The 23,547-nt window shown below is 46.5% G+C and overlaps 1 protein-coding gene across 5 annotated transcripts in view; it reads right to left on the bottom strand.

Annotated features, from left to right (window-relative positions):
- Nucleotides 1–23,547, bottom strand: part of Arhgef18 (Rho/Rac guanine nucleotide exchange factor 18) — a 105,648-nt gene that overhangs the window by 14,745 nt on the left and 67,356 nt on the right. For all 5 annotated transcript variants that reach the window (XM_087902871.1, XM_087902876.1, XM_087902869.1 and 2 more), the window contains 8 exons: nt 17,342–17,483; nt 15,553–15,665; nt 14,691–14,831; nt 11,625–11,875; nt 9,876–10,001; nt 5,348–5,465; nt 3,093–3,341; nt 988–1,064 (listed from right to left, as the gene is read on the bottom strand). In XM_087902871.1, coding sequence (XP_087758997.1) covers nt 988–1,064; nt 3,093–3,341; nt 5,348–5,465; nt 9,876–10,001; nt 11,625–11,875; nt 14,691–14,831; nt 15,553–15,665; nt 17,342–17,483 — 1,217 coding nt within the window. The remainder of the gene's footprint in view (nt 1–987; nt 1,065–3,092; nt 3,342–5,347; nt 5,466–9,875; nt 10,002–11,624; nt 11,876–14,690; nt 14,832–15,552; nt 15,666–17,341; nt 17,484–23,547) is intronic.

Below are 23,547 nucleotides of genomic sequence, written 5' to 3'. Positions count from 1 at the left end.
CCAGACCCTAGGGCCTGTGAGTACCCGGGGATGTTGGACACAGACACAGTGAGGCTGGAAAGACTGAGGATGTTTTAGATCACGGGCTAGGGGATAATCAGGCAGCAGCCCTTCCCTTTCTCCCTAGCCTCATAGCTATAGGCAAAGCCTACTGCACCCCATTCAGAGAATGTGTCTGTGAATCTGTAACAGCTCCTTGGGTACTCCAGGAAGGAAGTGCTTAACCCCTATCAGACATTGTTCAAGTTACGCCCACCTGTAGCCCTCTCCAGCTCCATCCTCAGAGCAGATTCTGGCATCCTAGCTGTTATGGAAAGAGACAGACCCCTGTCTTGGAGTCAGTAAAGACCCCTGGATGCCATTCCAGAAGGATGATGGTTACCATTCTCATGTCCCCATGTAAGTTCACAGACCTCAACTAGATGCGTCCCTCCTTCTCACTTCTCCCGCACTCTTAGAGTGACATACTCCTACCCTGCAATTCTGTCCCTTCTCTCTGCCACCCAGAAATCAGACACAGCTTATGTGAACCTCCTCTCTCCTCTCATACCTATAAAGAATGGTCCCTATTCTGCCTTCTGAGTTTGAATTCTGTTTAGAGCCCTTTTCACGCTGTCATCTGCTTATGGCATTACTAATTCTTTTAATAAACTTTTTACCTAAGGACAACTACCTCAGTGTCCCCCTTAAGGCCCTCCCACCGGAGACCTTTCAGTGAGGACCAGAGCCATACCAGGAAGCAAGACAGGTTCTCATCCCCTATACATTCTATTGATGCCCATTGGCTGGAACCTTCTGGAAGGACCATGAGACAGGGTGTCTCTCAGCATATTACACCCCATCTGTGTTTCCTCTCCATGCCTTGTCTTGGACATCCCTCTATGGGGCCCCACCATGGCACGGCCCCAGCAAGTGGGGCCTGTGAAGACATCAGACACATGCCACGGAAGTAAAGATGTGGGACCTGGGAAGATGTTAGGCACATACCACGGAAGCAAAGACGTATTTCTGATCCTTTTCCTGCAGCAGCAGAAGCACATCAGTCAACAGGACAGCGAGGACATCTGCAGAGACCAGAACACGGAGGACAGTCTTAGAGGCCACGTGCCCAGAAGGGCTCAAGAGGGAAGCACCATGATGCTTCAGCCTCTTGTTCCTAGGAATTACCATCCTAACTCACCCCTTTCCACAAAGTACCTGAGTTTGGAGACTCAGTGTAAATGAATGCCAGAGGCTCCCACTAGGAATGTTCAGAACTCAGGCTAGAACTCCTAAGTCCCATTCAGTTCTTTCATTATTTTTCTTGCAATTTGGTTTCTCTGTGTAGCCGTTGGCTGTCCTGGAACTTGTTTTGTAGACCAGATTGGTCTCGAACGCAGAGATCTGCCTACCTCTGCCTTAACAATGTGTGCCACCAGCACCTGGCTTAAGAATTCATTTTTATTATTTATTTATTTTTATTTTACTTTATTTTTGGTTTTTTGAGACAGGGTTTCTCTGTGGCTTTGAAGTCTGTCCTGGAACTTGCTCTGTAGACCAGGCTGGCCTTGAGCTCACAGAGATCCACCTGCCTCTGCCTCCCAAGTGCTGGGATTATAGGCATGAGCCACTACCACGTGGCTTAAATTTTTATTGTCTATTTATTTACTTATTAATTTATGTTTGTTTTTCAGGACAGAGTTTCTCTGTATAAGAGCCCTGGCTGTCCTGGAACTTGTTTTGTAGACCAGGCTGGCCTTGAACTCACAGAGATCTGCCTGTGTCTGCCACCTGAGTGCTGGGATTAAAGGCATGCGCCACCAAGCCTGGCTCAAGGATTTATTTTTAACTATGTGTGAGTGGGTGTCTGTGTGGCCTTGTGCATGTATGTAAGTGTTCTCAGTGAGTAGAGCTGCTGGGTTCCTGTAGCTAGAGTTACAGGCAGTTGTAAGCTGTCCAGTATGTCCAAATTTCGAGTTCTTTATAAGAGCAGCAAGTATGCTTAGAGACTGTGCCATCTTTCCAGCCCCTCATTTATTATCGTTACTATTTTGTGCATATGGGTGGGTACACATGCAATACATATATATGCTCATGCATGTGTGCACACATTTGTTTGGGTGCACCTGTGCATGAATATGTGCATACACTAGGGGTTGATATGAGGTACCTTCCTTAATCACTTCCTGATTTTTTTTTTTTTTGATGTATGTTTATGGCATGCAGGGGTAATTGGTTGGAAGGGAGGTGTGTGCATGCCCTAGTGTGTATGTGAAGGTTGGAGGACAAGTTGTGCAAGCTGTATTTCCACCACATGTGGCTAAACTAGTGTAAACAGTACTAGGGTTACAGGCATGTATCACCATGCCTGGCTGGGAACTGAACTCAAGCAAGCACTTTACCTACTGAGTCACTGTTCCAGCCTCTAGGTGGTTTCTTTGTTGAAATGCACTTCTCTTTCTATCCCAGGTCATATCTTGTCTCCTGCTGCAAAGATGGAGGCAGGGCTGGCCTCAGCTCCCTTAAGTCCCAGTCCCGCTTGGTGCCTTATCCCTGTATGCTGTATGAACACCTCTCACAGTGAGACGTTTGCACACAAGTCACAGGAGTGCAGATACTAATGTTTGAGGGAGTCTCTTTTTCTTTTTTACCCCCTTTTCAGGCAGGGTCTGGCTTCCAACTTGATCCGTCGCTGAGGATGACCCTGAATTCCCAATCCTTCTGCTTCCCTAGAGCTGACTGTCACTAAGCTCAAGTTTACTTGGTGTTGTGGCTGGAAACCAAGGCCTCATGCATGCTAGACAAGCACACAACTGACCTACAGCACCATCCCTGGAGGAACCATTTCTGATGATCTCGTCTAAATTAAACACTCTTCCTCTAGTCTATTCTTGGTAGTCCACTGCTTCCTTTAATCCTGAAAACATTCAAGTGGTGCAGGTTTGGTCTTGTTCCTGTCACTCAGCTTGGTGCCAATTCAAGATGGAATATAAGATAGAGCCCAAACCATCCAGATGGTGCCTATCATTCTGACACAGCTGCCAGAACTGCAAGGTTGTATTGTGTGGAGCCAACATGAAACCCACCAGAGGTGGCCAGAGGCAGACATTTACCTTTCAAGCGTCCCGATGTGGACTTCCAGCACAAGGTGCCTTCTAGGTGGAGCTGGCGCCGCAGCATGTCCTCCTTGCGGAAGGTAAGCCCATTCTTGAGTTTGCTGGATGACTTCAAGTCCACCTTGCCTGTGATCTCCCTGAGGCGCTGGTCCTTCTCATACTCACTGACTTTGGTATCCACTTGTGAGATGATGTCTTTGATGAGGTTCAGGGCCTGGCTCAGGTCTTTGTGGTCCTCAGTGCCAGCTGTCACACATAAGCAGAGGTGGCACTGTCTTTGTGCCCACGCTCACAAACACAACAGAAGTGGATGTGCCACATCTGGATGGGATCTATAGGTATATTCGTTCCCTAGGGCCACTGCTTAGAGGCCTTTCAGAGCCCTCTGCCAACTGTAATTTCTGAGATGAAAATGGTTCTCCAAAATTAATAATAGCCCAGAGTTTAATGAACTCAGTTTGTTTCTGTTTGAATTATTTTTTGAGATAGGATCTCGAGTAGTACAGGTTGGTCTCAACTTCCTATAGAGAATGACCTTGAACTCCTGATGCTCCTGCTCCTGCCCCCTACACCTCCCAGGCACTAGAACTACAGGCTTTTTTGTTTTGTTTTTTTCTTTTTTGAGGCAGGGCAGGGTCTCTTCACATGCCCTGGCTGTCCTGGAACTCAGAGATTCACCTGCCTCTGAGAGTTCTGGGGCTGAAGGAGTGTGCCACCACACCCAGCCTTCGTTTTCGTTGAAACAAGATCTTGTTCTGTAGCCCTGGCTAGCCTAGAATTCAGTGTGGATCAAGTTGGCCTCAAACTTGCAGAAGATCCTCCTACCTCCACCTCTTGCCACCATGCTCGGCTTAGAGTTTAGCTTTTGCCTAAATGCAAAAGTTGGGGTGTGGTGGTTCAAATGGCACAAAGTTCCCAGCACACCACACACAGTCCTATCATCATTATAGACAGATTCCCCTCAAGTCCTTAGCTCTTCATAAAGTGGCTGCTTCTACTTCCTGTTCCAGTCAACAGAAGGACACAGTAGAGAAGCTTGCCATTTCCTCAGGGCCTAAGCCTAGCAGATATCTGAGAGGGGCGGTCACTGCCCCTGCTCCCATGAGCACCTGGCATGCTACATGACCTTTCTGCTGTGCTCTCTGTGGCCATCAGATGTCAGCCTTTTCTTCTTTCTGTTTGACTCCTTAATCAGGGTCTCATAATGCAGCCCAGGTTAGTGTAGAACATGTGGATCTTCCTGCCTATCTGTTGGATAGCAATTTCCTGTGAATTAAAACGTTCTATTCTGGAGGAAAGTTGTTAAGACTCAGGAAGTCCCTGAAACTCACCAGAGTCATACAGCAGGTCTCCCTAAGATTATGAAAACACTAAGGGCTGCTCACATGAGGACATGCTCCAATTTGTTTAGTTGCCTTCAAGTCCTGCAGAGAGATCCAGAGTTCCAGCTTCTTTGAGTCCTAACACACATTCTATGGTGGCTTTTGGTGACATAGCTGCCTTCCAGTCACCCCTACTCCTATAAGTAACTATTTATCCATGCTCTTAAGTAACCGCAATAAAATCATTGGTTCACCAAGTTGTATTTTGATGGTAGGTTACATTGGTCTGTTGTTAGTTCCCAATCACTATCTGGGATGAGTAAGCATTTGTTAATGTCTCCCAGGAAAAGTGTTACACAATACTAGGCCTCCTCATGCCGAGAGAACACCTATGCTCACTGCATAGCTCAGATCTTGCCCTGGACATAGAACTCAGAGGCCATTTATTTTTATTTTTATTTATATGTATAAGTATTTTGTTGCATGTATGCCTGTGCTCCATAGTATAGTGCCTGTGGAGGACAGAAGAGGGCATAAGAGTCCAGTCCCCCAGAACTCGTGTTGTGTATGGTTGTGAGACACCATGTGGGTGCTAGGACTCAAGCCCAGGTTTCTCTGGAAGAGTAGTTGTGCTCTCAAATGGCTGGGCCATTTCTCCAGTCCTAGAAATCATTTATTAATAACCTAGGATTTATCTTGTTTTCATCTAGTTCATGTCCAGTTTATAGATACTGACCTGGGCCCTGTCATGGTCCAGGCTCTGCTAAGGGCAAAGGTTCACCCAGCTCCTGTCCTCACGTGCTGACTGCCTGGCACCCAGTAAAGCGGATTATAAGAGGGAACTTGGCCAGTCCAGTGATAAACTCCAGAGCAGGTGAATTGAGACAGCCATCCACCCTGACCCACGAGTGTAGCAGAGTGTGTTCCCACCTTCTGTGTTCTGGATGATGCGCTCCACCAGTACTGGATACTTGGTTATACGCTGTGTGACCAGAAGGATACACTCCTGAACTCCCAGCCGTCGCACAATGGAAAAGTTGCCGATTTTCTGTGGAATGGAAAAGAAATAGCTTGTTTAAATTCTCTTTCTCTCTTCTATCTTTTTATTTTTGGATATTTTTGAGACAGGGTCTCTCCATGCGACCCTGGCTGTCCTGGAACTCACAGAGATCTACCAGCCTCTGTCTCCCAAGTGCTGAGATTAAAGATGTGCATGACACCCAACTCTCCGTCCTTCTTCCTTCCCTCCCTCCTTCACCATCCCCACTCCCTTGTGCTTGTGGTTGAACCAAGGGCCTAAGGCATGCTGAACAAATACTCTCACTAAACCGTATCTCAAGAAAGACAGACAGACAGACAGTCTAACACACACATGGTTTGATGATTACCTGTATGTACTATTATGCTAGGGTAACATGCTTCTTTTTTGGGGTCTGTATGAGTATGTGTTCAAAGACCAGAAGAGGGCATTAGGTGTCCCCCTCCCCCCCGAGTCACTCTTTACTTAGTCTTTTTTCCCTTTCTTTTTCCTTCCTTCCTTCCTTCCTTCCTTCCTTCCTTCCTTCCTTCCTTCCTTCCTTCCTTCCTTCCTTCCTTCCTTCCTTCCTTCCTAAGACAGTGAGATACTATGTCTCACTATGCAGACCAGGGCTGGCCTTAATGCTTTGATTAGAGGCCTGTGCTGTGCTGCCATGTCCTGACCCTTTGTGGTAGGGTCTCTCCTTGAACCTGGAGTTTCTGTTTTCTTGTCAAGGCTGGAAGCCAGAAAATCTCAATGATTCTCTTGTCTTCTTCAGCCCCACACTAGGGCTGAGGCTGCATGCATGTGCTGGATGCCAGGCTTGTTACAAGGGCTTTGGGATCCAAACTGCAAACTCGTGGCTAACCAGCAAGCACTAGGGCCTGTTAAGCCATCTCTCCACCCCTTTTTGTAGTTGAGACAGTACAGCTTTTGCCAGATGTTTCTGCTTCAGCCTTCCAAGAAGTTGAGGTTACAGACAGACCTGAACTACTAGATTCAGCTTCCTGCTGAATCAATTAAACATCTCAGGTCAGGAATTCCTGCCCTTTCACCTTCTTCTATGACCCCCAAATAGGAATTGTCTTCTAAATATGGAAAGGTTACAAGTGTGTGGGCACTTAGTAAGATCTGTTAAAGAGGAATTTAAGCCAGATATGGTGGGGCTTGCCTATAATCCTAACACTGGGGGGAGCAGGGACTGAGGCAAGAGGATCTTGAGTTTGAGGTTAGCTTGGTCTACAAAGCAAAATCTTACCTTAAATAACAAATAAAAATAAGCTGGGTGGTGGTGGTGCCTGCCTTTAATTCCAGCACTCGGGAGGCAGAGGCAGGTGGATTTCTGTGAGTTTGAGGTCAACCTGGTTCTACAAGAGCTAGTTCTAGGACAGGCTCCAAAGCTACAGAGAAACTCTGTCACAAACAAACAAACAAACAAACAACAAAAAAACCCCAAAACAACAACAACAAAAAAATAAGAGTGTAAATATTAAGATGAGGGTGGTGCAAACACATGATCCCAACATCTGGAAGCCCAGAGGAGGAGGATCACCAGTTTTGGGTTAGCCTGGGCTACAGAGGAAGTTTTAGACCAGCCTGGGATATGCAGGCAAGACCTTGTCTCAAAATAAGAAGACATGGGGATTGATACATGGCTCAGTAGTCAACAGTCAATACTTAAGTGTTGTACAATATTATTTTAAGATGTGTTACATGTGTTTATGCTCTGGAACATGTGTTTAATGATGCAAGGATGTGTTGTATTCTTTTATGTTGCATTTGTTTAACGCTGTGAAGCTGTGCTACTTTGCCTGTCTAAAATACCTGATTGGACTAATAAAGAGCTGAAGAGCCAATAGCAAGTCAGGAGAAAGGACAGGGGGAGCTGGCAAGCAGAGAGAATAAGTAGGGGGAGAGATCTGGGAAGAAAGATTGAGGAGCAAGAAAAGGAGGAGAGGAAGCTATTAAAGGCCAGCCACCCAGCTATACAAACAGCATCAGAGTAAGAAAAAAAGGTATATAAAACAGAGAAAGATAAAAGCCCAGAGGCAAAAGATAGAGGGGATAAATTAAGAAAAGCTGGCTAAAAACAAGCCAAGCTAAGGCCAGGCATTCATAAATAAGAAAAAGTCTCCATGTGGGATTATTTGGGAGCTGGGTGATGGGCCCCCAAAGAGCAAAAGAGTAAACAAACAACTACACTTAATTATTCTAAAAAAGGTCCCAGGTTTGGGCTCCAGTACCCACATGGTGGCTCACAATTACATTTAATTCCAGTTGTAAAAGATCTGATAATTTCTGAAACACATACATACACCTATATATAAGAGTTTAAAAAAAGTTGAGTATGATGATGTGGCCCTATAATTTCAGCACTTGGGAAGTGGAGGCAGGACTTCAAGGTCATCCTGAGCTACTTAGTGAGTTCAAGGATAGTAACCTGGGCTACATTAGAAACTGCTTTAAAATAAACAAGAACAGAATAAGAAAACAAACTAATAAGAAAGGAAGAGAGAACCAGTTATGGGAGGTACACAAACTGGATATATAGTAGGTGCTCACATTTGTACACACACAGACCCTCATCCTTGATCCTGGCTGACAGCTAGTGTCCCAGAACCCTCCAGAACTTGACTGGGTATCCGCCTTTATTCCAAACCTGGCTGCCAAGCCACTTGTGATTTACACATGTATCTTTTAACTAAGAACCAAAGTGGTCACTTGGCCCTGTTTCCTGGTGGGGCTGAGAGACAGCTCCCTGCTCTCTGCTGAGCATGCTGTACATGCTGGGGCTGTTACCACTGCTCTTATGTTGAGTTGGGACTGTGTTAGCAAAGACAAACAGCTACTTTCTTAAAAGTCAGGATCATACGTGTGTAGCCTAGGCTGGCCTTGTATGCTCTCGGTAGCTTAGGATAACTTTGAACCTTCTACCTTCCTAGTGCTGGACAGGCACGGCAGCCAACACACCTGGAATGCAACCCAGGGCTTTGCATGCAAAGTAAACACTCTGCCAACTGAGCTGAGTTACATTCTCAGCCCCAACAAAAAGAGCGATTTCTTAAAGAGCACCAGAGTCAGGGAGGAGCTTTTGAAGAGTCCCTGAATATAGGTTTCACTGGATCTCCCTCATCGCTGCTTCTGCCCCCACTGTGCTTTCCTCCTCTTTTCTTCCTTCTCCCCTCCTTCCTTCCTCTCTTTTGCTGAGGAACGGTCTCATGTAGCTCACGTTGGTCTCAAGCTCCCTGTGCAGCTGAGGATGACTTTGAACTTCTGATCCTCCTGCCTCCACCTCCTAAGCCCTGAAATGATTGTATATCACACCTGTTTTGTTTTTCTAGTGTTCTGCTGTTGTTTCATTATTATTATTTTTTTTAATAGCTGTTTACTTAGCTTTGTATACGTGTTCGCGTGGAGGTTTGGAGGTTTGAGGACTACTTTCAGAATCAGTTCTCTCCATCATGTGGAAACTAGGGCCAAAATAAGGTTATCAGGCTTGATAACAGCAAGCACATTTACACACTAAGCTGTCTTCACTGCCCTGTGGAGAGTCACAGGGACCAGCCAAAGGGGAAAGGTTTAGAGAATGCATACCTCATAGAACTCTAAGAAGCTGGGATAGTTCTGGAGGGTGGTTCCCTGGGTGAGACAATGCCTCAAAGGACCCACAAGGCTGGTTGTCATGGCATGTGCCTCTAATTCTAACTGGAGGCTAGCCAGAACCACACACTGGTCTCAGAAGTAAGGACTGGGGGCCTGTGGCTTGGCTGGTGGTGTGCTTGACCCTGGGCTCCATCTACAGCACCACATAAACTGGCTGTGGTGATGCAGTCCTGAGTCCAATACTTGGGCGGCCCAGACAGGAGGACCAGGAATTCAGGGCCATCCTCTGCTACATTGAGAGTTTATCATCAGTATGGACTTCCTGAGACCCTGCCAGGAAATGAACGAATACAAGAGGGAGGCTGGCAGGGTGGTACATCCCTGTAATCATAGAACTTGGAAGGCTGAGGCAGGAGGATCTGCAAATTTGAAGCCAGAATGGGACACATAGCAAGATCCTCTCTCAAAAAACCAAAACAAGGGCCTGTAACATGGCTCAGTGGCTCATGGGTTTGCCACCCATACATGAGGAACTGTTTGGATGCCTAGTACTCACATTAAGTCAGATATAAGGGTGCATGTCTGTAATCACAGTACTCTTGAAGTGGGGTAGGGGTAAGAGACAGGGGATCCCCAGAAGCTCCAGGGTCAGCTAGTCTGGTGGTGAACAAGAGGACGATATCTCAAACAAGGTAGAAGGTAAGAACCGACACCCAAGGTTGTCTCTCTGCCTGCCACAGATGTGCCTTGGCGTCGCAGCAAGTGTCTGTGTCCATACAAACACCATATAGTCACATTCTCTCACACACATAAAACACAAAGGCTTTTGTTTTTTACCTTGATTAAGTTTTGAAACTTCTTGCTCTGCTGCAGCAGCAACTTGTAGTGACTGACCGCGTCGTTGTGGCCACTGCAGAACACACCATATTTCTCTTTCATTCTCTCTCCGGTTTCCCCTGAGAACTAACATGGAAAGGTAATGGAAGTTAGCCGATGATGAGCCGCGAATGCTGCCAGAGTATGTTTCCATCTAGTTCATCTGGTTGTGCTAAGAACTGTATTTTTCCTGAATGTTTTCTCTAAACATGTCCTTGGAGGCTCAGTGCAAGCATAAGGAGGTAAGAGCTCTGCCTGTCCCCACTCTTCAGATGCTTCTGGCCACACTGTCAGGTGGCCTACTCTACTGCTACAGATAAGTGAATCCTAAAAGTAGATTTTCCGTCTCATATCCATTTCTGCAATGATCATGGGAATGATTTCTTTCATTTTTAGTGCAGAGTTTTCTTATGTTGTGAGGTTGGTCTCAAACTCTTGATCCCACCCCCTTCTGCCCGTCTAGTCCTAGGATCAGAAGGGACCAGCTGAAGTAAGCAGCCCTACAATGGATGACTTTGGCCCAAATGTATGCTTGTAGTCATCAAAGACTGGGGCCTCTGGAGATGGCTCAGCATAAAGACCCACACTCAGTTAGGTCCTCGGATGCGTCTGGCAGCGTGCGTCTGTAACCCCAATTCTTGGGAGCAGAGCTACAAGGATTGTAGGGGCTCACTGGGCAGCTGACCAATCAAAACAGTGAGCTCCAGGTTCATCCAAAGCCCCTGACCCAGCCTGGCATGGTGGCACACTACTTTAATCCCAGCACTGTGGCGGTAGAGGCAGATGGATTTCTGAGTTTGAGGCCAGCCTGGTCTACAAAGCAAGTTCTAGGACAGCCAGAGCTGTTACACGAGAAACCCTGTGTAACAAACAAACAAACAAGAAAGAAAGGAAGAGAGGGAGGGAGGAAGGGAGGGAGAAACGGAGCAAGGAAGAGGGCTGGCAAGAAGGCTTGGTAAGTGAGACACTTGTTGTGAAGCTTGATGACCTGAGTTTGATCCGAGATCCACATGGTGGAAGGAGAGGACAACTCCTGGAGGTTGTCCTTTGATCTCCTCGAGTACACCACGTCACATGCACGACCACCCATATATATATATCTATAGTTTATCTTAGAAAAAATAAAAAGATGTGTAATGATGGAGGACGTCTGACATCAACCTCCGGCCTCAAGAGGCACCTGCACTGGCATGCATGCATACTACCCCCGAGCAGCGGGGAGGGGGGGGGCTGGAGATGTGACTCAGTAAAGTGTCTGTCTAGCCCGGCCACGGTCCCCAGCACTGCATAAACTGGTGTATCGGAACACTGGTGAGCCCAGCCCAGCACTCAGGAGAGGGAAGAGAGGGCCAGGCGAACTACATGAGGATGATGAACTCCTGATTCTCCCGAGTGGATTACAGGCAGGAACCACCATGCCCAGGTTCTGGGTAGTGCTGGGGATGGTACTCAAGGCTTTGTGCATGCCAGGCAAGTGCTGTCAACTGAGGTAGATCTCTAGATGAAAATACAATTCTGAACAGTATTTAGACATGTTTGACAGAGGCCATTCCAGCCTCAGTGTTCCTAGGACACGAGCAGGCTGGACAAGAGCTGGCACTGTGTGCTTTCTAGGATGGTGGGCATGTGATACACCAGTGCCATCATCTTATCAGAAAGAAGGAAGACAGGGTGCAGAGAGGTGTGGCCCATCCTGGTCATAGTACCTACTTGCTGGACCAGGACATCCCCGATCTTTTGGATGACGTAATTCCGGTCGCTGCCCTCCTCCAAGAACTCCTGCCGGCGCTCCTTGAGGCGGGCAAGGAAGTGGCTGTGTATTTCCAATAGGTCATCAGCACATAGGAACAGGCGGTTCACTGCCTGGCCACTGAACTGCAGCTCCTCCTGCAGGGCTCTGGAGTACACTTTCAGCATGATCTTGAGTGTGCGCACATGGTGTGCTTCTGTCTGCATCAGCTCTGCCGGGACAGAGGTGGGGGAAGATCACCTTGGCTCCCAGGGTACTCACAGCTACCATAGGCCTGCTGCAGCTGGGTCGACCCTGCCTTCTTTCCGGGCCTGTGCATGCATGTGCGCGCGCACACAGACACAGACACAGACACAGACACACACACAGACACACACACACACCACACTCCTTTCTTCTGTGTGGTCACACCCAACACATGTATATACACATATTTATGTATATGAGTGCATAGGGAGGCCAGGAGCCCTAGGTTCTATCCTCACAAATAACAACAAAATGAATAGGAAAGAAGAAGTAGTCTTGGGGCTGTGGATGTAGCGGTGTAGGTGACAGTGTTTACCTAATATGAGTAAGGCCTTGGGGTCCATCCTCAACACATTAAAGAAACTGGATGTGGCACCGTACTGCTGAAGTTCCAGTATGTGGAAGGCAGAGGTGGCCAAGTAAAGAGTTCAAGGATACTCTCCCTTCAGCAGGGTGGGGGCACAATGATTCCTAAACTTGCTGAGTTGCCTAGGCTGGTTTGACTCAAATGCCTTCCTTCCTGCCTTAGTGACAACAGGTGTGTCCCATCACACTTGACCTTTAGCCTTTCTTAATTAGAAGTCTTCCCTCCCTAAAGTGCTATGTGAGTCTGAAGCCAAAGGAGCATGAGAAAAGAAAGTATTCAGGAATGAACTGTGCAACCTCAGTGTCCCAGAAGCCTCTATCCTTGAGTTCAAGGCCAGAAGGAGGAACTTCTAGCCTTGGTGGCGTGAAACTTGCACGTCTCTGCATGTATGTGATCAAACACAGACCTTGATAGACCAATGTCTGCAGTCCACTCAGGTGCTAAAATCTGACCTCCATATTATTAAGAGCATGGCTGTAGGAGTGCCTGTCTATCATGAACAAAGCCTTGGGTCCCCTCCTCCCCCAGCATCCCATAAACCAGGTATGTGGCCCAGGCCTGCGATCCCAGAACTCTGGCTGTGAAGGCAGGAGGATCAGAAGTTTAAGGCCAACTCAGTTATAGGCAACTTTTTTTTTTTTTTTCCTGATACAGGGTTTCTCTGTAGCTTTGGAGCCTGTCTATAGCCCAGCTAGTTATAGGCAACTTTGATACTAGCCTGGGCTACACGTGAGATCCCGCCTAAAAAACCGAAATCAAATAAACTAATAAAAAAAGGCGAGCTTCTGGGAAGTATGCTTGGGTAAGTAGAATCTTCACAGATGGGAAAATTTTTATAGACTAGGATCCTGGGCTGGCTAGATGGCTCAGAGATTAAAGGCACTTGTTGCATAAACTTGGTGACTTCGCACACACATGGCTCAAGGAAGACCATGGAAGACCATGGAAGAGGCAGAAGGAAAAGAAGAGCCTGAGGACCAGGCCAACTGCTTCACGATAGTCTTCTGGACAGAACAGGGATGCTACACCCCCAAAATCTCAACAATTGGGCTACCTGCACAAGACCTGAAAGGCCACATGGCAACACGGATGGAAACTACTTCATAGGGCTCCCAGCCCTAGATGAAGGCCTACAAGTAGTCAACAGCTGCTGAAGGTGGGAGAACAATTTCAGCCCCTCCCCCACCCCAGGGGTCAGTCCTAAATACATGTACATAGGGGGCAATGCTAACTGGACTCAGTAGATGACATACATACATATAGGAAGTGTTATATATACATATATATATATGTATATCATATATGTATGTGTATATGAGAGGAGGTCATGAATTTGGGAGCAGGCGGTTGATGGGGCACGGGAGGAGTTGGAGAGGAGCAGGAAGAATGAAAATGATATAAATACAGTGTACTCAGGTATGAAATCCTCAAATTAAAAAAATAGCAAAAAACAACTACAATAATTCAAAGAAAGTTAGAGATGCAACCAGTGGCCAGCAGGTACTTCAGATTTGAAGTTAACAGACATACAAAAGAGGCTCTTGTCCCTCAAATTATTTGAAGGCAGGGTAGGGAGGCGACATCTAAGACCAGGAAGACCATGTAAGCACCAAATTCTGAGTCTGCACCTCTCTTGGACTTCTCAGTCTCTAGAACTTAGTGTATATAAAACTTGAGCAATAAACTCGTTTAAATACCACCCTGCTGATGACATTCTGTTCTAGCAGCCCAAACAGATGGAGAGTCACCAACAAGGTAAGAATGAGTCAGCCCCAGGCACTTGGCCAGGCTGGTGTGCAGGGACCTGTGCTAACAAAGCCCTTCCTGCTCCAACAGGTAGGGTTGTCCCAGGGGAGTGGTAGGTGGGGCAGATTACAGGGTCTCTTGAGAGGCTGGCTAAGTAGCTCAGATTCTTAGGCGGACTTAGGGAATGAAAAAAATAAAAAATAATGGGGCTGGGATGTAGCACAGTTGGTAGAGTGCTTGCTTAGCATGCACAAAGGCCTGGGTTCCCTTACCATCCCTGCAGAAACCAAGTAGAGTGGTGCATGTCTACAATCCCAACTACTTGCAAGGTGGAGGAAGTTTAAGGTTATCTGAGGTTACATGGTGAGTTTGAGGCTATGGGACTATTTCAGAAAACAAAAGAAACAAAATAGGACTGTTAAGTGGCTCAATGGGCAAAGGTGCTTGCTGCTAGGCCTGGTGACCTGAATTGGATCTCTGTGTCCTATATGGTAGAGAGAACTGACTCTTCCAAGTTGTACTCTAACCTCCACATGGAGCCCTGACACATGCACACACGCATGCATGCACGCACTCACGAGTACACACACAAATGCATTTTTAAAGAAGAATGGACAGAGAAGGCTAAAGAGGGCTGGCAGGGTGACATAGGTGTTAGACATCTTACCATACAGGACATCCTGTCTTTTTACCACCTCCTTCTTTTGTTTCTTGGCATATGCTAAATCCACAGAGAGGCTCCAGGACTCAGCCTCAAACTCATGGGCATCTGATTCGATCTCGCACCTCAGTGAGGCAATGTAAGGATCTGGGGGAAAAAACAGAGGTTGTTGATTAGGCTGGTGCTTGCTTGCTACGTCTTCCTATCCCCCTCAAGGACATGCTGAAGCCTCTGGCCTTTCCCTGTAGAGATGGGAATCATGTGGCATCCCTGGAAATTCAGTACTGCTGGGGAACATTATTTCAAAGTGTGCTGTATTTTTTCCTACTTGTTTTTGTTAACAATTCATTTTTTTTTCTTTTCTTTTTGTTATTTTTGAGACAGGGTTTCTCTGTGTAGCCTTGGCTATCCTGGAACTCGCTTTATAGACCAGGCTGGTCTGGAACTCACAGAGATCCACCTGCCTCTGCCTCCCAAGTGCTGGGATTAAAGGTGTGCACCACCACTGCCGGCTTGTTAACAATTCAAAGACGTGTTTGAATTAATAAAATTAACCTGAGAGCAGGAGGCTGCGTCAACAGGTAGCTTACAGGAAGTAGTAAGGAGGAACCATGTGTAGAGTTCATTTGGAAGACACAGGCAAAGGAAGAAGGTTAGCTACTTGCTGTTCGGACTCTCTGAGCAAGCAGAATTCCACCTCAAACCATGAATTTTGAGTTCTTTAGATTTAGATAAAGTTTCCCTTGGTAGTTTTGAAAGAGTCAGTGCTTGAGGGAACAGAATCCCCTCAGGCTGTGGCCCTTGTGGCCAAGCCTCTGCTTAAGGGGCAGTCACTGTAGATAATAAAAAGTGTTCAGTAACACCATACCTTCTATGAAAACAGACTCAGCGTTTGAGGACGTGAGGGACAGAGAGTCGTCGGTACTCTGCTTCAACTTTAAAAACACGGTGTCGGCTTCATCCATGTCTCCAGTGATTGCTCTGAGTGGAAATGATTATATGTTTATTTCACAAAAAGAAATTAGGGTCAGTGAGATGGCTCTGTAGGGAAAGAGGCTTCTAAACCTGACTACCCGAGTTCAATCCCTGGGACCTACACAGAGAGAACCAACTCCACAGTGTTGTCTTTGGACCTCTACATGTGCACAGTGCAATGTGCACACACACATATATTTACACACACCCACACACACATACAATATAAACACACAAAAAAATCCAAATAGCAAAAGTGGCTTAAATAGGCATGTATTACTTGGAATATGTAAGGCAAATGGGATTGTTACTCCTAATTAGATGACTGGGGAACTTTCTGGATTCCAGCAGAACACTTTAACTTGTCGGAGATCATCGTTAAAAATTAGAAGACTAGGGCTGGAGAGAGAGCTCAGAGGTTAAGAGCACTGACTGCTCTTCTGGAGGTCCTGGGTTCAAGTCCCAGCAACCACATGATGGCTCACACCCATCTGTAAGGTATGCATGCAGGGAGAACACTATATACATAATAAATAAATAAATCCTAAAAAAAAAAGTTAGGAGACTATTGGGTCAGGGTTGTAGTGCAAAGTTAGAGTGCTTGCTCAGGATGCCCAAGGCTCAATGAGGGGGAGGGGGAAGGAGGGAAAAAAAAGTAGGAAAGGAGGAGGGAAGGGTTAGAATTGGAGAACATAATTTGGGATTCTAAATGAGTCCTCAGAGAGACCACAGTAGGGAAAAAGCCTAGATTCCAGACCAAAATGTGAACTTGAGTTAGGTTGGTTCTGTGTATCAGCTGGTGTTCAACTGTAAAAATGTGCTGCACTGGCCTAACAACAGAGGCAACCGAGTCTGTGGGGGGCGGGCTGGGGAAGGAGTCTGCAGATTCTGCTACTTGTTCACATTTTCCTGGAAGCGTAAAAATATTCTAGCAGCTGGAGGTGTGGCTCAGTGGCAGGGGCTTGCTCAACTACTGATGGCATAGCAAGACGTCTCCTTAAGTCTGTGAGCGGAAGGCACAGGAGACACAGCCCCACAGCAGTGAGAAGCAGGAGACCCATCAGCCAGCATGACTATAATGCTATGCTGTGACTTGTCCTGTGGTCATAGGACCATCTTGACATCCCGTGAAGCCCCGTGAGGGTAAACCCTGAGCTGTAAGACCATAAACACATCCTTGGGGACAGGAAGAAGCCCTGTGCAGGGATACCAAGCCAGTATGTCAGGCAAACTGTCCCTACCTGTGGCTGAACATAATCGGGGATACACTGGTATTACAAAAAGAAAAACGCATGTACTGGGCTGGTGAGATGGCTCAGCTAATAAAGGTGTTTGCCTACAAGACAGATAACCTGAGTTTAATCCCTGGCTTCCAAACAGTGGACGGAGAGAATCAATTCCTGAAAATTGTCCTCTGCCCTCCACATGTCTGCTGGCACATATGCTCCCATACATACACAAATAAGTAAATACTATCTAAAATAAGAAGTTCAAGGTCATCTTTAGCTATCCTGTGAGTTCTAGGTCAGCCTGGGCTGACTCGGCTCTGACGAGATGATGATGATAAATTTTAAATGCGTGGATTCAGACAGCATGTGTTAATCTACCATGGGACATAATAAAGGCGTTTTTCCCACCCCCTGTGAGTGCACATGCTAGCAGGAGAAAACCCCCCAGCTTACCCAAGTCGTACCCCAGAACCGGCTGGGCTCGCTGTTGGCTGGGGACCTCCTTTCTGAGAGACGGTCATGCCGACATTCCTGGAAGGAGCCGGGCTGCTGCCATCAGACAGGAGTGTGGTCCGAGGATGTTCCTTCAGGGAGGCTGCAACAGAAGCAAATACAGAGTTGGTGCTGAGAAAGTGGGCAGGATAGCGGAGGTTGCCTGTTCTGAAGCCTGGCTCTGCCTGGGGCTTCAGCACTGACAGAATCTTGGAGGTCAATAGCTCATTATCAAAGAAGACGTTTTCGCTCCATTTCCTGGGGAAAGAGCTGTAGAAAGACAGCTCGGGGCGGCCAGGGAGTGCTCCCCGCCGGTCACCACCCTTGGAATGTGTGGTCCCCATGCTGGCGACCTGGTGCTGTACCCAGGCTGTGCCGTGCTGTTTTTGATGCCTTGGGTGGGATCCTTCTAGAAAACAAAGCTACGTCTTCGCTTGCTGTATTGGCTGGAGCAGTGGGGCTGGTATGCTGGAAATTGGTTCCCACTGTGACTGTTTGGTGTGGAAATGGCACAGAATTTTCTCTTTGGGTAAAACAATTAAAAAAAAAAAAGAAACAACTCTCCCACACTCTGCTTGCTCTTTGCAGGGGGTAACAGCAGAGGACAGTCTGTGTTCACGGCGAATAATCTACCATCGGGAGCCGCACTTGGCGTGTTTGGCACGGACACTACACACAGGATGATAATTAATCTGAGATTGGATGTCAGGATAGCACTGAGACCCACAGACCTGGAGGCATGATGCTGATTTAGCTGGCTGTGCTGCCTTATCAGCCCCGGTGTAGAACCACCAGAGTATACCCGGGGCTCCTTATTCTGCTTAGTGGACCCACTCAGCACACATCAGAGTTCTGAAGTGTTATGTATTCCAACTGCTTACTGTTAGGATCTGGATAGGAGGATACATGTACCCACTGACTGAAATTGCTGAGAGAGAGAGAGAGAGAGAGAGAGAGAGAGAGAGAGAGAGAGAGAGAGAGAGAGAGAAAACAGCAGTGCAGCAGTGCTGGGAATGGAATCCATGACAATATACTGCTAGGCAGGTGCTGCACTACTGAACCACGCCCTGATTCCTTACTGGAAGATTCTAGGCAAGTGTCCCACCTCTCTCCAAGCACCCTCACTCTAGCCCTATGCGGGGGAATCCTGGGCAGGCATTCTGCCCCTGAGCCATGTCCCCACACCCTCAGGATTGGTTCCAGGTGTTGAGATAGCAGGAAGACCCTTGCTAGGTGCTGCTGTAGTCTTAATTTTTCAGCCTCCAAAACTGCTGGCCAGACAACTCCCACCCCCAGCTCCCCAGTATTTTGTTAAAAAAGCAACAAACAGACTAGGAATATATTGGAAATTCTCTGACAGAGCTACGGAGGAAGTTTATAAACTATGATATGGCCTACTACCTGCTACAAACATTTTCAATAAAAATTTATTCTTAATTTTTAAAAAGTTTATTATTTATTTATTTACTTTGAGACAGGGCTTCTCTGTGTAGCCCTGACTGGCCTGGAACTAGTCAGATAGCTGAGAACAACTTCATATTTCTGACAGGTCTGCCCCTGTCTCCCAAGTGCCAGGATCACAGCTGTGCACCAGCATGCCTTTTATTGGGTGCTGGACACTGAGCTACACAAGTGATCCACCAACTGAGCTACATCCCTAGTCCTCGTAACATTCACTATTTACCACAGCCCAGCATGGTGGGGCTGTCACCCACCCTGCCTCAGACATTCTGATGTCATGTTAATGTCAAAAAATTATTATTATTATGGTGGATGATGACCACCTAGATGTCATCCACACACAAATACCCATTTACAAACAAAAAACAATAATTGGAAGTGGCTCAGGTCAGGGCAGGAATTTCCTGCCATTCGCACACCATACCGAACCCCACCCAGCAATGATGGTTTAAACACACAAATATGGACAAACCTGAATGGCAGCCTCTGCCTGGGGCCTCTTATCAAGGCCAGCTGTTCCCGTAACTAAGGTCTGACCCAAAGCTGAACAGATTCAGCTTTCTTGCTGTTCAGAAAAGAGAGTATAAATACCATCTAGAAATGGTCAGTTCCAAAGAATATTAATAAATACTGTTTATGGTGGGCCTTGGGCACATACATCTATAATTCAAGCACTGGGGAGGATGAGACAGGACGATCACAAGTTTAAGGCCAAACTTTTTGTCTCAAAAACAAAAAGGCAGAGGGCCTGGAGAGATGGCTAGTGATTAAGAGTGCTCGCAGTTCCTGCAGAAGATCCAGGTTCAGTTCCCAGCACCCACATAGCAGCTCACAACCACCTGTAACTCATTTCAAGAGATCTGAAACACTCTTCTGGCTTCCCTGCACACCACCATATATCTGTACACATGTGCATGCACACATATATACAGAAAGTACACAAACAAGGTCTAGCGAGAAGACTCAGTGGATAAAGACCCTTTGTTACTAAGCCCGATGACCTGAATTTTGTCCCCTTAGTCCCCTGGACTCAATAGCAGGAGAGAGCTGACTCCTGCCAATTGCCTCCCCCCCCAGGCTCGACACAGGGTTTCTCTGTGTAACAGGCCTACCTGTCCTAGAACTCACTTTGTAGACCAGGCTGGCCTGGAACTCACAGAGATGTGTCTCCCTCTGCTTCCCAAATGCTGGAATTAAAGATGTGCACCACCACACCCAAGGCAAGTGGTCTTCTTAACCTACTTACACACATGTGCAACCTCCCCCTCTACGAGTTAAAAATAGTAAAACAAACTAAACAAACAATAAAAGCCTAAAGCCAAAGGTTAGGGTTGTAACTTGACAGCAGCGTGCTTATCTGGCCTGTCCAAGGCCCTGGCTCTGCTGCCTAACTGTAACAAGGCCTTGGAAGTCACTGAGAATGGAGCCCACCTCCTATTTCCTGGTAACACCAGAAAGGGAAACCCCTTCTTTTTAATTTTTAAATCAAAGCCGTATTAAGATAAAGCTACTTCCTCCTGTTCAAAACAGAATATAATCTAAGTTCTTCCTCTGACCCTGAGAGGAGACCTGGCATTCTAAACCACCCAAAACATCACAAACTATTATCTTCTTTGAAGAGTTAATTCAGCTCTGCCTGCCACTCACCTGATCAGAACTCAAGCTACAGAAGAAAGGCTAATTGTCTCCTTAAAGAGATAATGTTTCTTCAAGGAATCCTCCCTCAGTGCTTCTGACAGAATTCTGAGTACTCAGAAAAGTTAACCATTTTTTTTTTTCTTTCGTTCCTTTTCCTTGGGATACCAGCCAAAAGTCCAAGCATGTTGCTCTGGGCCTTTTCAGTTTTTCTCTGAAGTCCCCCACCTCCTCCACCACGCAATGGCTTGCTGACCTCCACTCCATTCTCTTCCTGTCCTCCATCCTCCTCCTCGAGTCAACGGCCAAAGTTTATGGTTCATTCCTCAAACTCTAAAGATCTGATGATTATCTTTTGTTTATGTGGAGTGTGTGTGTGTGTGTGTGTGTGTGTGTGTGTGTTTACGCACACGTATGTGAGTACCTAAGTAAGCTAGAAGAGAGCATTGTCCTGGAGCTGGAGTTACAGGACATTGAGAGCTGCCCCATTGCGCACTGGGAACAGAACTCAGATCCTCTCTAAAAGCAGTACACAGTCTAAACCTAAACCACTGAGCAATCTCTTCAGTCCCTATTTTCCTCAAAATAAATTGTCTTTGAGTTGTCTTCCAAGTCCATTTTAAAATCCTTTTACTAGCCGGGCGGTGATGGCGCATGCCTTTAATCCCAGCACTCAGGAGGCAGGGGCAGGCGAATCTCTGTGAGTTTAAGACTAGCCTGGTCTACAAGAGCTAGTTCCAGGACAGACTCCAAAGCTACAGAGAAACCCTGTCTCGAAAAACCAAATAAATAAATAAATATAAAATAAAATAAAATCCTTTTACTAATGAGTCTATGAACCCAAAAGGAGACTTTAGTTTTCCTAGTACAGCAACACTACAAATGATAACAATAAAACAAATTATTAGCATGGGCAGAGTGTGGTAGAGCATTCCTTTAATTCCAGCACTTAGAAGCTAGAGGCAAGTAGATCTTTGAGTTCAAGATCAGTCTGGTCAATAGCAACTTCAAGGCCAGCCAAGACTGCATAATGAGACTCTGTCACAAACAACCCCCCAAAGCAAAAACTATCAGTGATGTTAAAAGTACTGTAGCACACTTAAATGCTCTTTGTATGATTTGGAAAGCAATGTGAAGTGTTTGTGTTTTAAAAATACATTTTAAAATATGCATCCTAGTGTTTTACCTGCATGTGCACCTACATACCAAGTTCGTGCCTGGTACCTGTGGAGGCCAGAAGAGGCTATCAGATCCTCTGGACCTGGAGTTATATTATAGAAGGTTGTGAGTCACCATATGGGTACTGAGAACTGAACCCTGGCCCTGTCAAGAGCATTGCTCTTAACCTCTGAGCTAGATCTCCAGCCCCAAGTGTTTGTGTCTTATGGTGGATGGGTTCAAACTGACTCTCTCTGTAATGTATATAGCCATGGAAGAAAATCATGATCCAGGAGTTCTGCCTTAAATAGTTATGTGAATCGCGCTTTTATTCTATTTTTGTTTGTTTGTTGAGACAGGGCTTCTTTCTGTGGCCCAGCTGTCCTAGAACTTGCTCAATAGACCAGGCTGGCCTCAAACTTACAGAGATCCATCTGCCTCTGCTTCCTGAGTGCTGGGATTTCAAGTGCTTGCCACCACCACCACCTGGCTTATTCTGGGTTTTTTGATGCGCTTAATACTTTGGTATCAAAATCTTTGATACAATCCTGGTGGGACTATCCCTCTTAAATGCCAAGGCTAGCCAGTTCCTAGAGACAATAAAAGATTCACAAGGAGCCGTGAGATGGCTCACTGAGCAAAGGCATTTGTTGCAGAGCAAGGTGACCTGAGTTTGATCCCCGAGACCCACACAGTGGAGTAAGAACCAACTATTGAAATTTGTCCTTGCTTTTCACAGCACGCTGTTGCATGGCATATGAGCTCACAAATAAATGTCAACTTAAATTAAGATACCCACATCTCTCTCATACGCAAAGCAGTCAGTTCATAGTCAATCCCAGACAGGGTCTAAGTGGTTACACTACGCCACACACTTGCTGATCCTTCAGCCACAACAAACTCCTCCATGATGCTTGCCTTTAATCCTCCACTCGATAACCTGCAGTCACCTGGGAAGAGTCTCCGTGTCTACACTGGATTGGTGTGTCTGTGGGGAATCATCTCAGTTAAGGTAACTGATGCAGGATGGCCCAGCCTACGGCAAACAGTACTATTCCCTACCTCGGCAGGGATCCTAAGAGCACACAGCAAGTGAGTCTGCCTGCCTGCATTTCTCTCTGCCATTGCCTGCAGATGTGGTGTGACTGGCTGTGTGAAGTTCCCGCCGTACTTCCCGGGACAGAGTGATGGCATGCAATCTTGAATTGTAAGCTGAAGCAAACCCTTTTCTCCCCCTAAGATGCTTATCACAACAACAGAAATAAAACCAAGTTGGCTGCCTTCTCTAAGTCACTTGTTAGGTGTTCTGACAGCAATGAGAGTAGTTATTAATACAGGGTCTCACTCTGTAGTTCAGGTTGACCTGAAAATCAAGACTGAACTCAAGGCAATCCTCCTGCTCCAGTTTTTCGACTAAAGTGATACCATTACAGCCTAGAGCCACCATTGGTTCCCATCCACCTTCTTTCCCAGCTCTAGACCAAATTCCATCCACTCTATCATCCCAAAACCAGGTAGGTATGAACTGTAAGGCAGTGGCTTTCAACCTTCCTAAATCTAGTTCCTCATGTTGTGGTGACCAAAACCATAAAATTATTTTTGATGCTACTTTATAACCATAATTTTGCTACTGTTATGAATCATAATGTAAATACTTGTGCTGGATGGTTTTAGGTAACCCCTGTGAAAGGGTCATTTGGCCCCCAAAGGGGTCTTGACCCACAGGCTGAGAACTGCTGCTGTAAGGCCTAAGGCTGCTGAGATGTTGGCACCTATCGATCTGAACCCTACTCATTCTTGTTCCTTCCATCAGAAGCCACCCCTGGAGATTCTATCTGCATTTCCCCTTTGCTCCCTCTGCCCTCTGACTAACTAGGGTGCTCCCAGTGGGCCCCATATGCAGTACTGTACTG

This window comes from Myodes glareolus, chromosome 2 (assembly GCF_982192425.1).
Source record: "Myodes glareolus chromosome 2, mMyoGla1.1, whole genome shotgun sequence".
In the NCBI taxonomy this organism is placed as follows: Eukaryota; Metazoa; Chordata; class Mammalia; order Rodentia; family Cricetidae; genus Myodes; species Myodes glareolus.
This window is presented reverse-complemented; position numbering and strand designations above follow the sequence as displayed.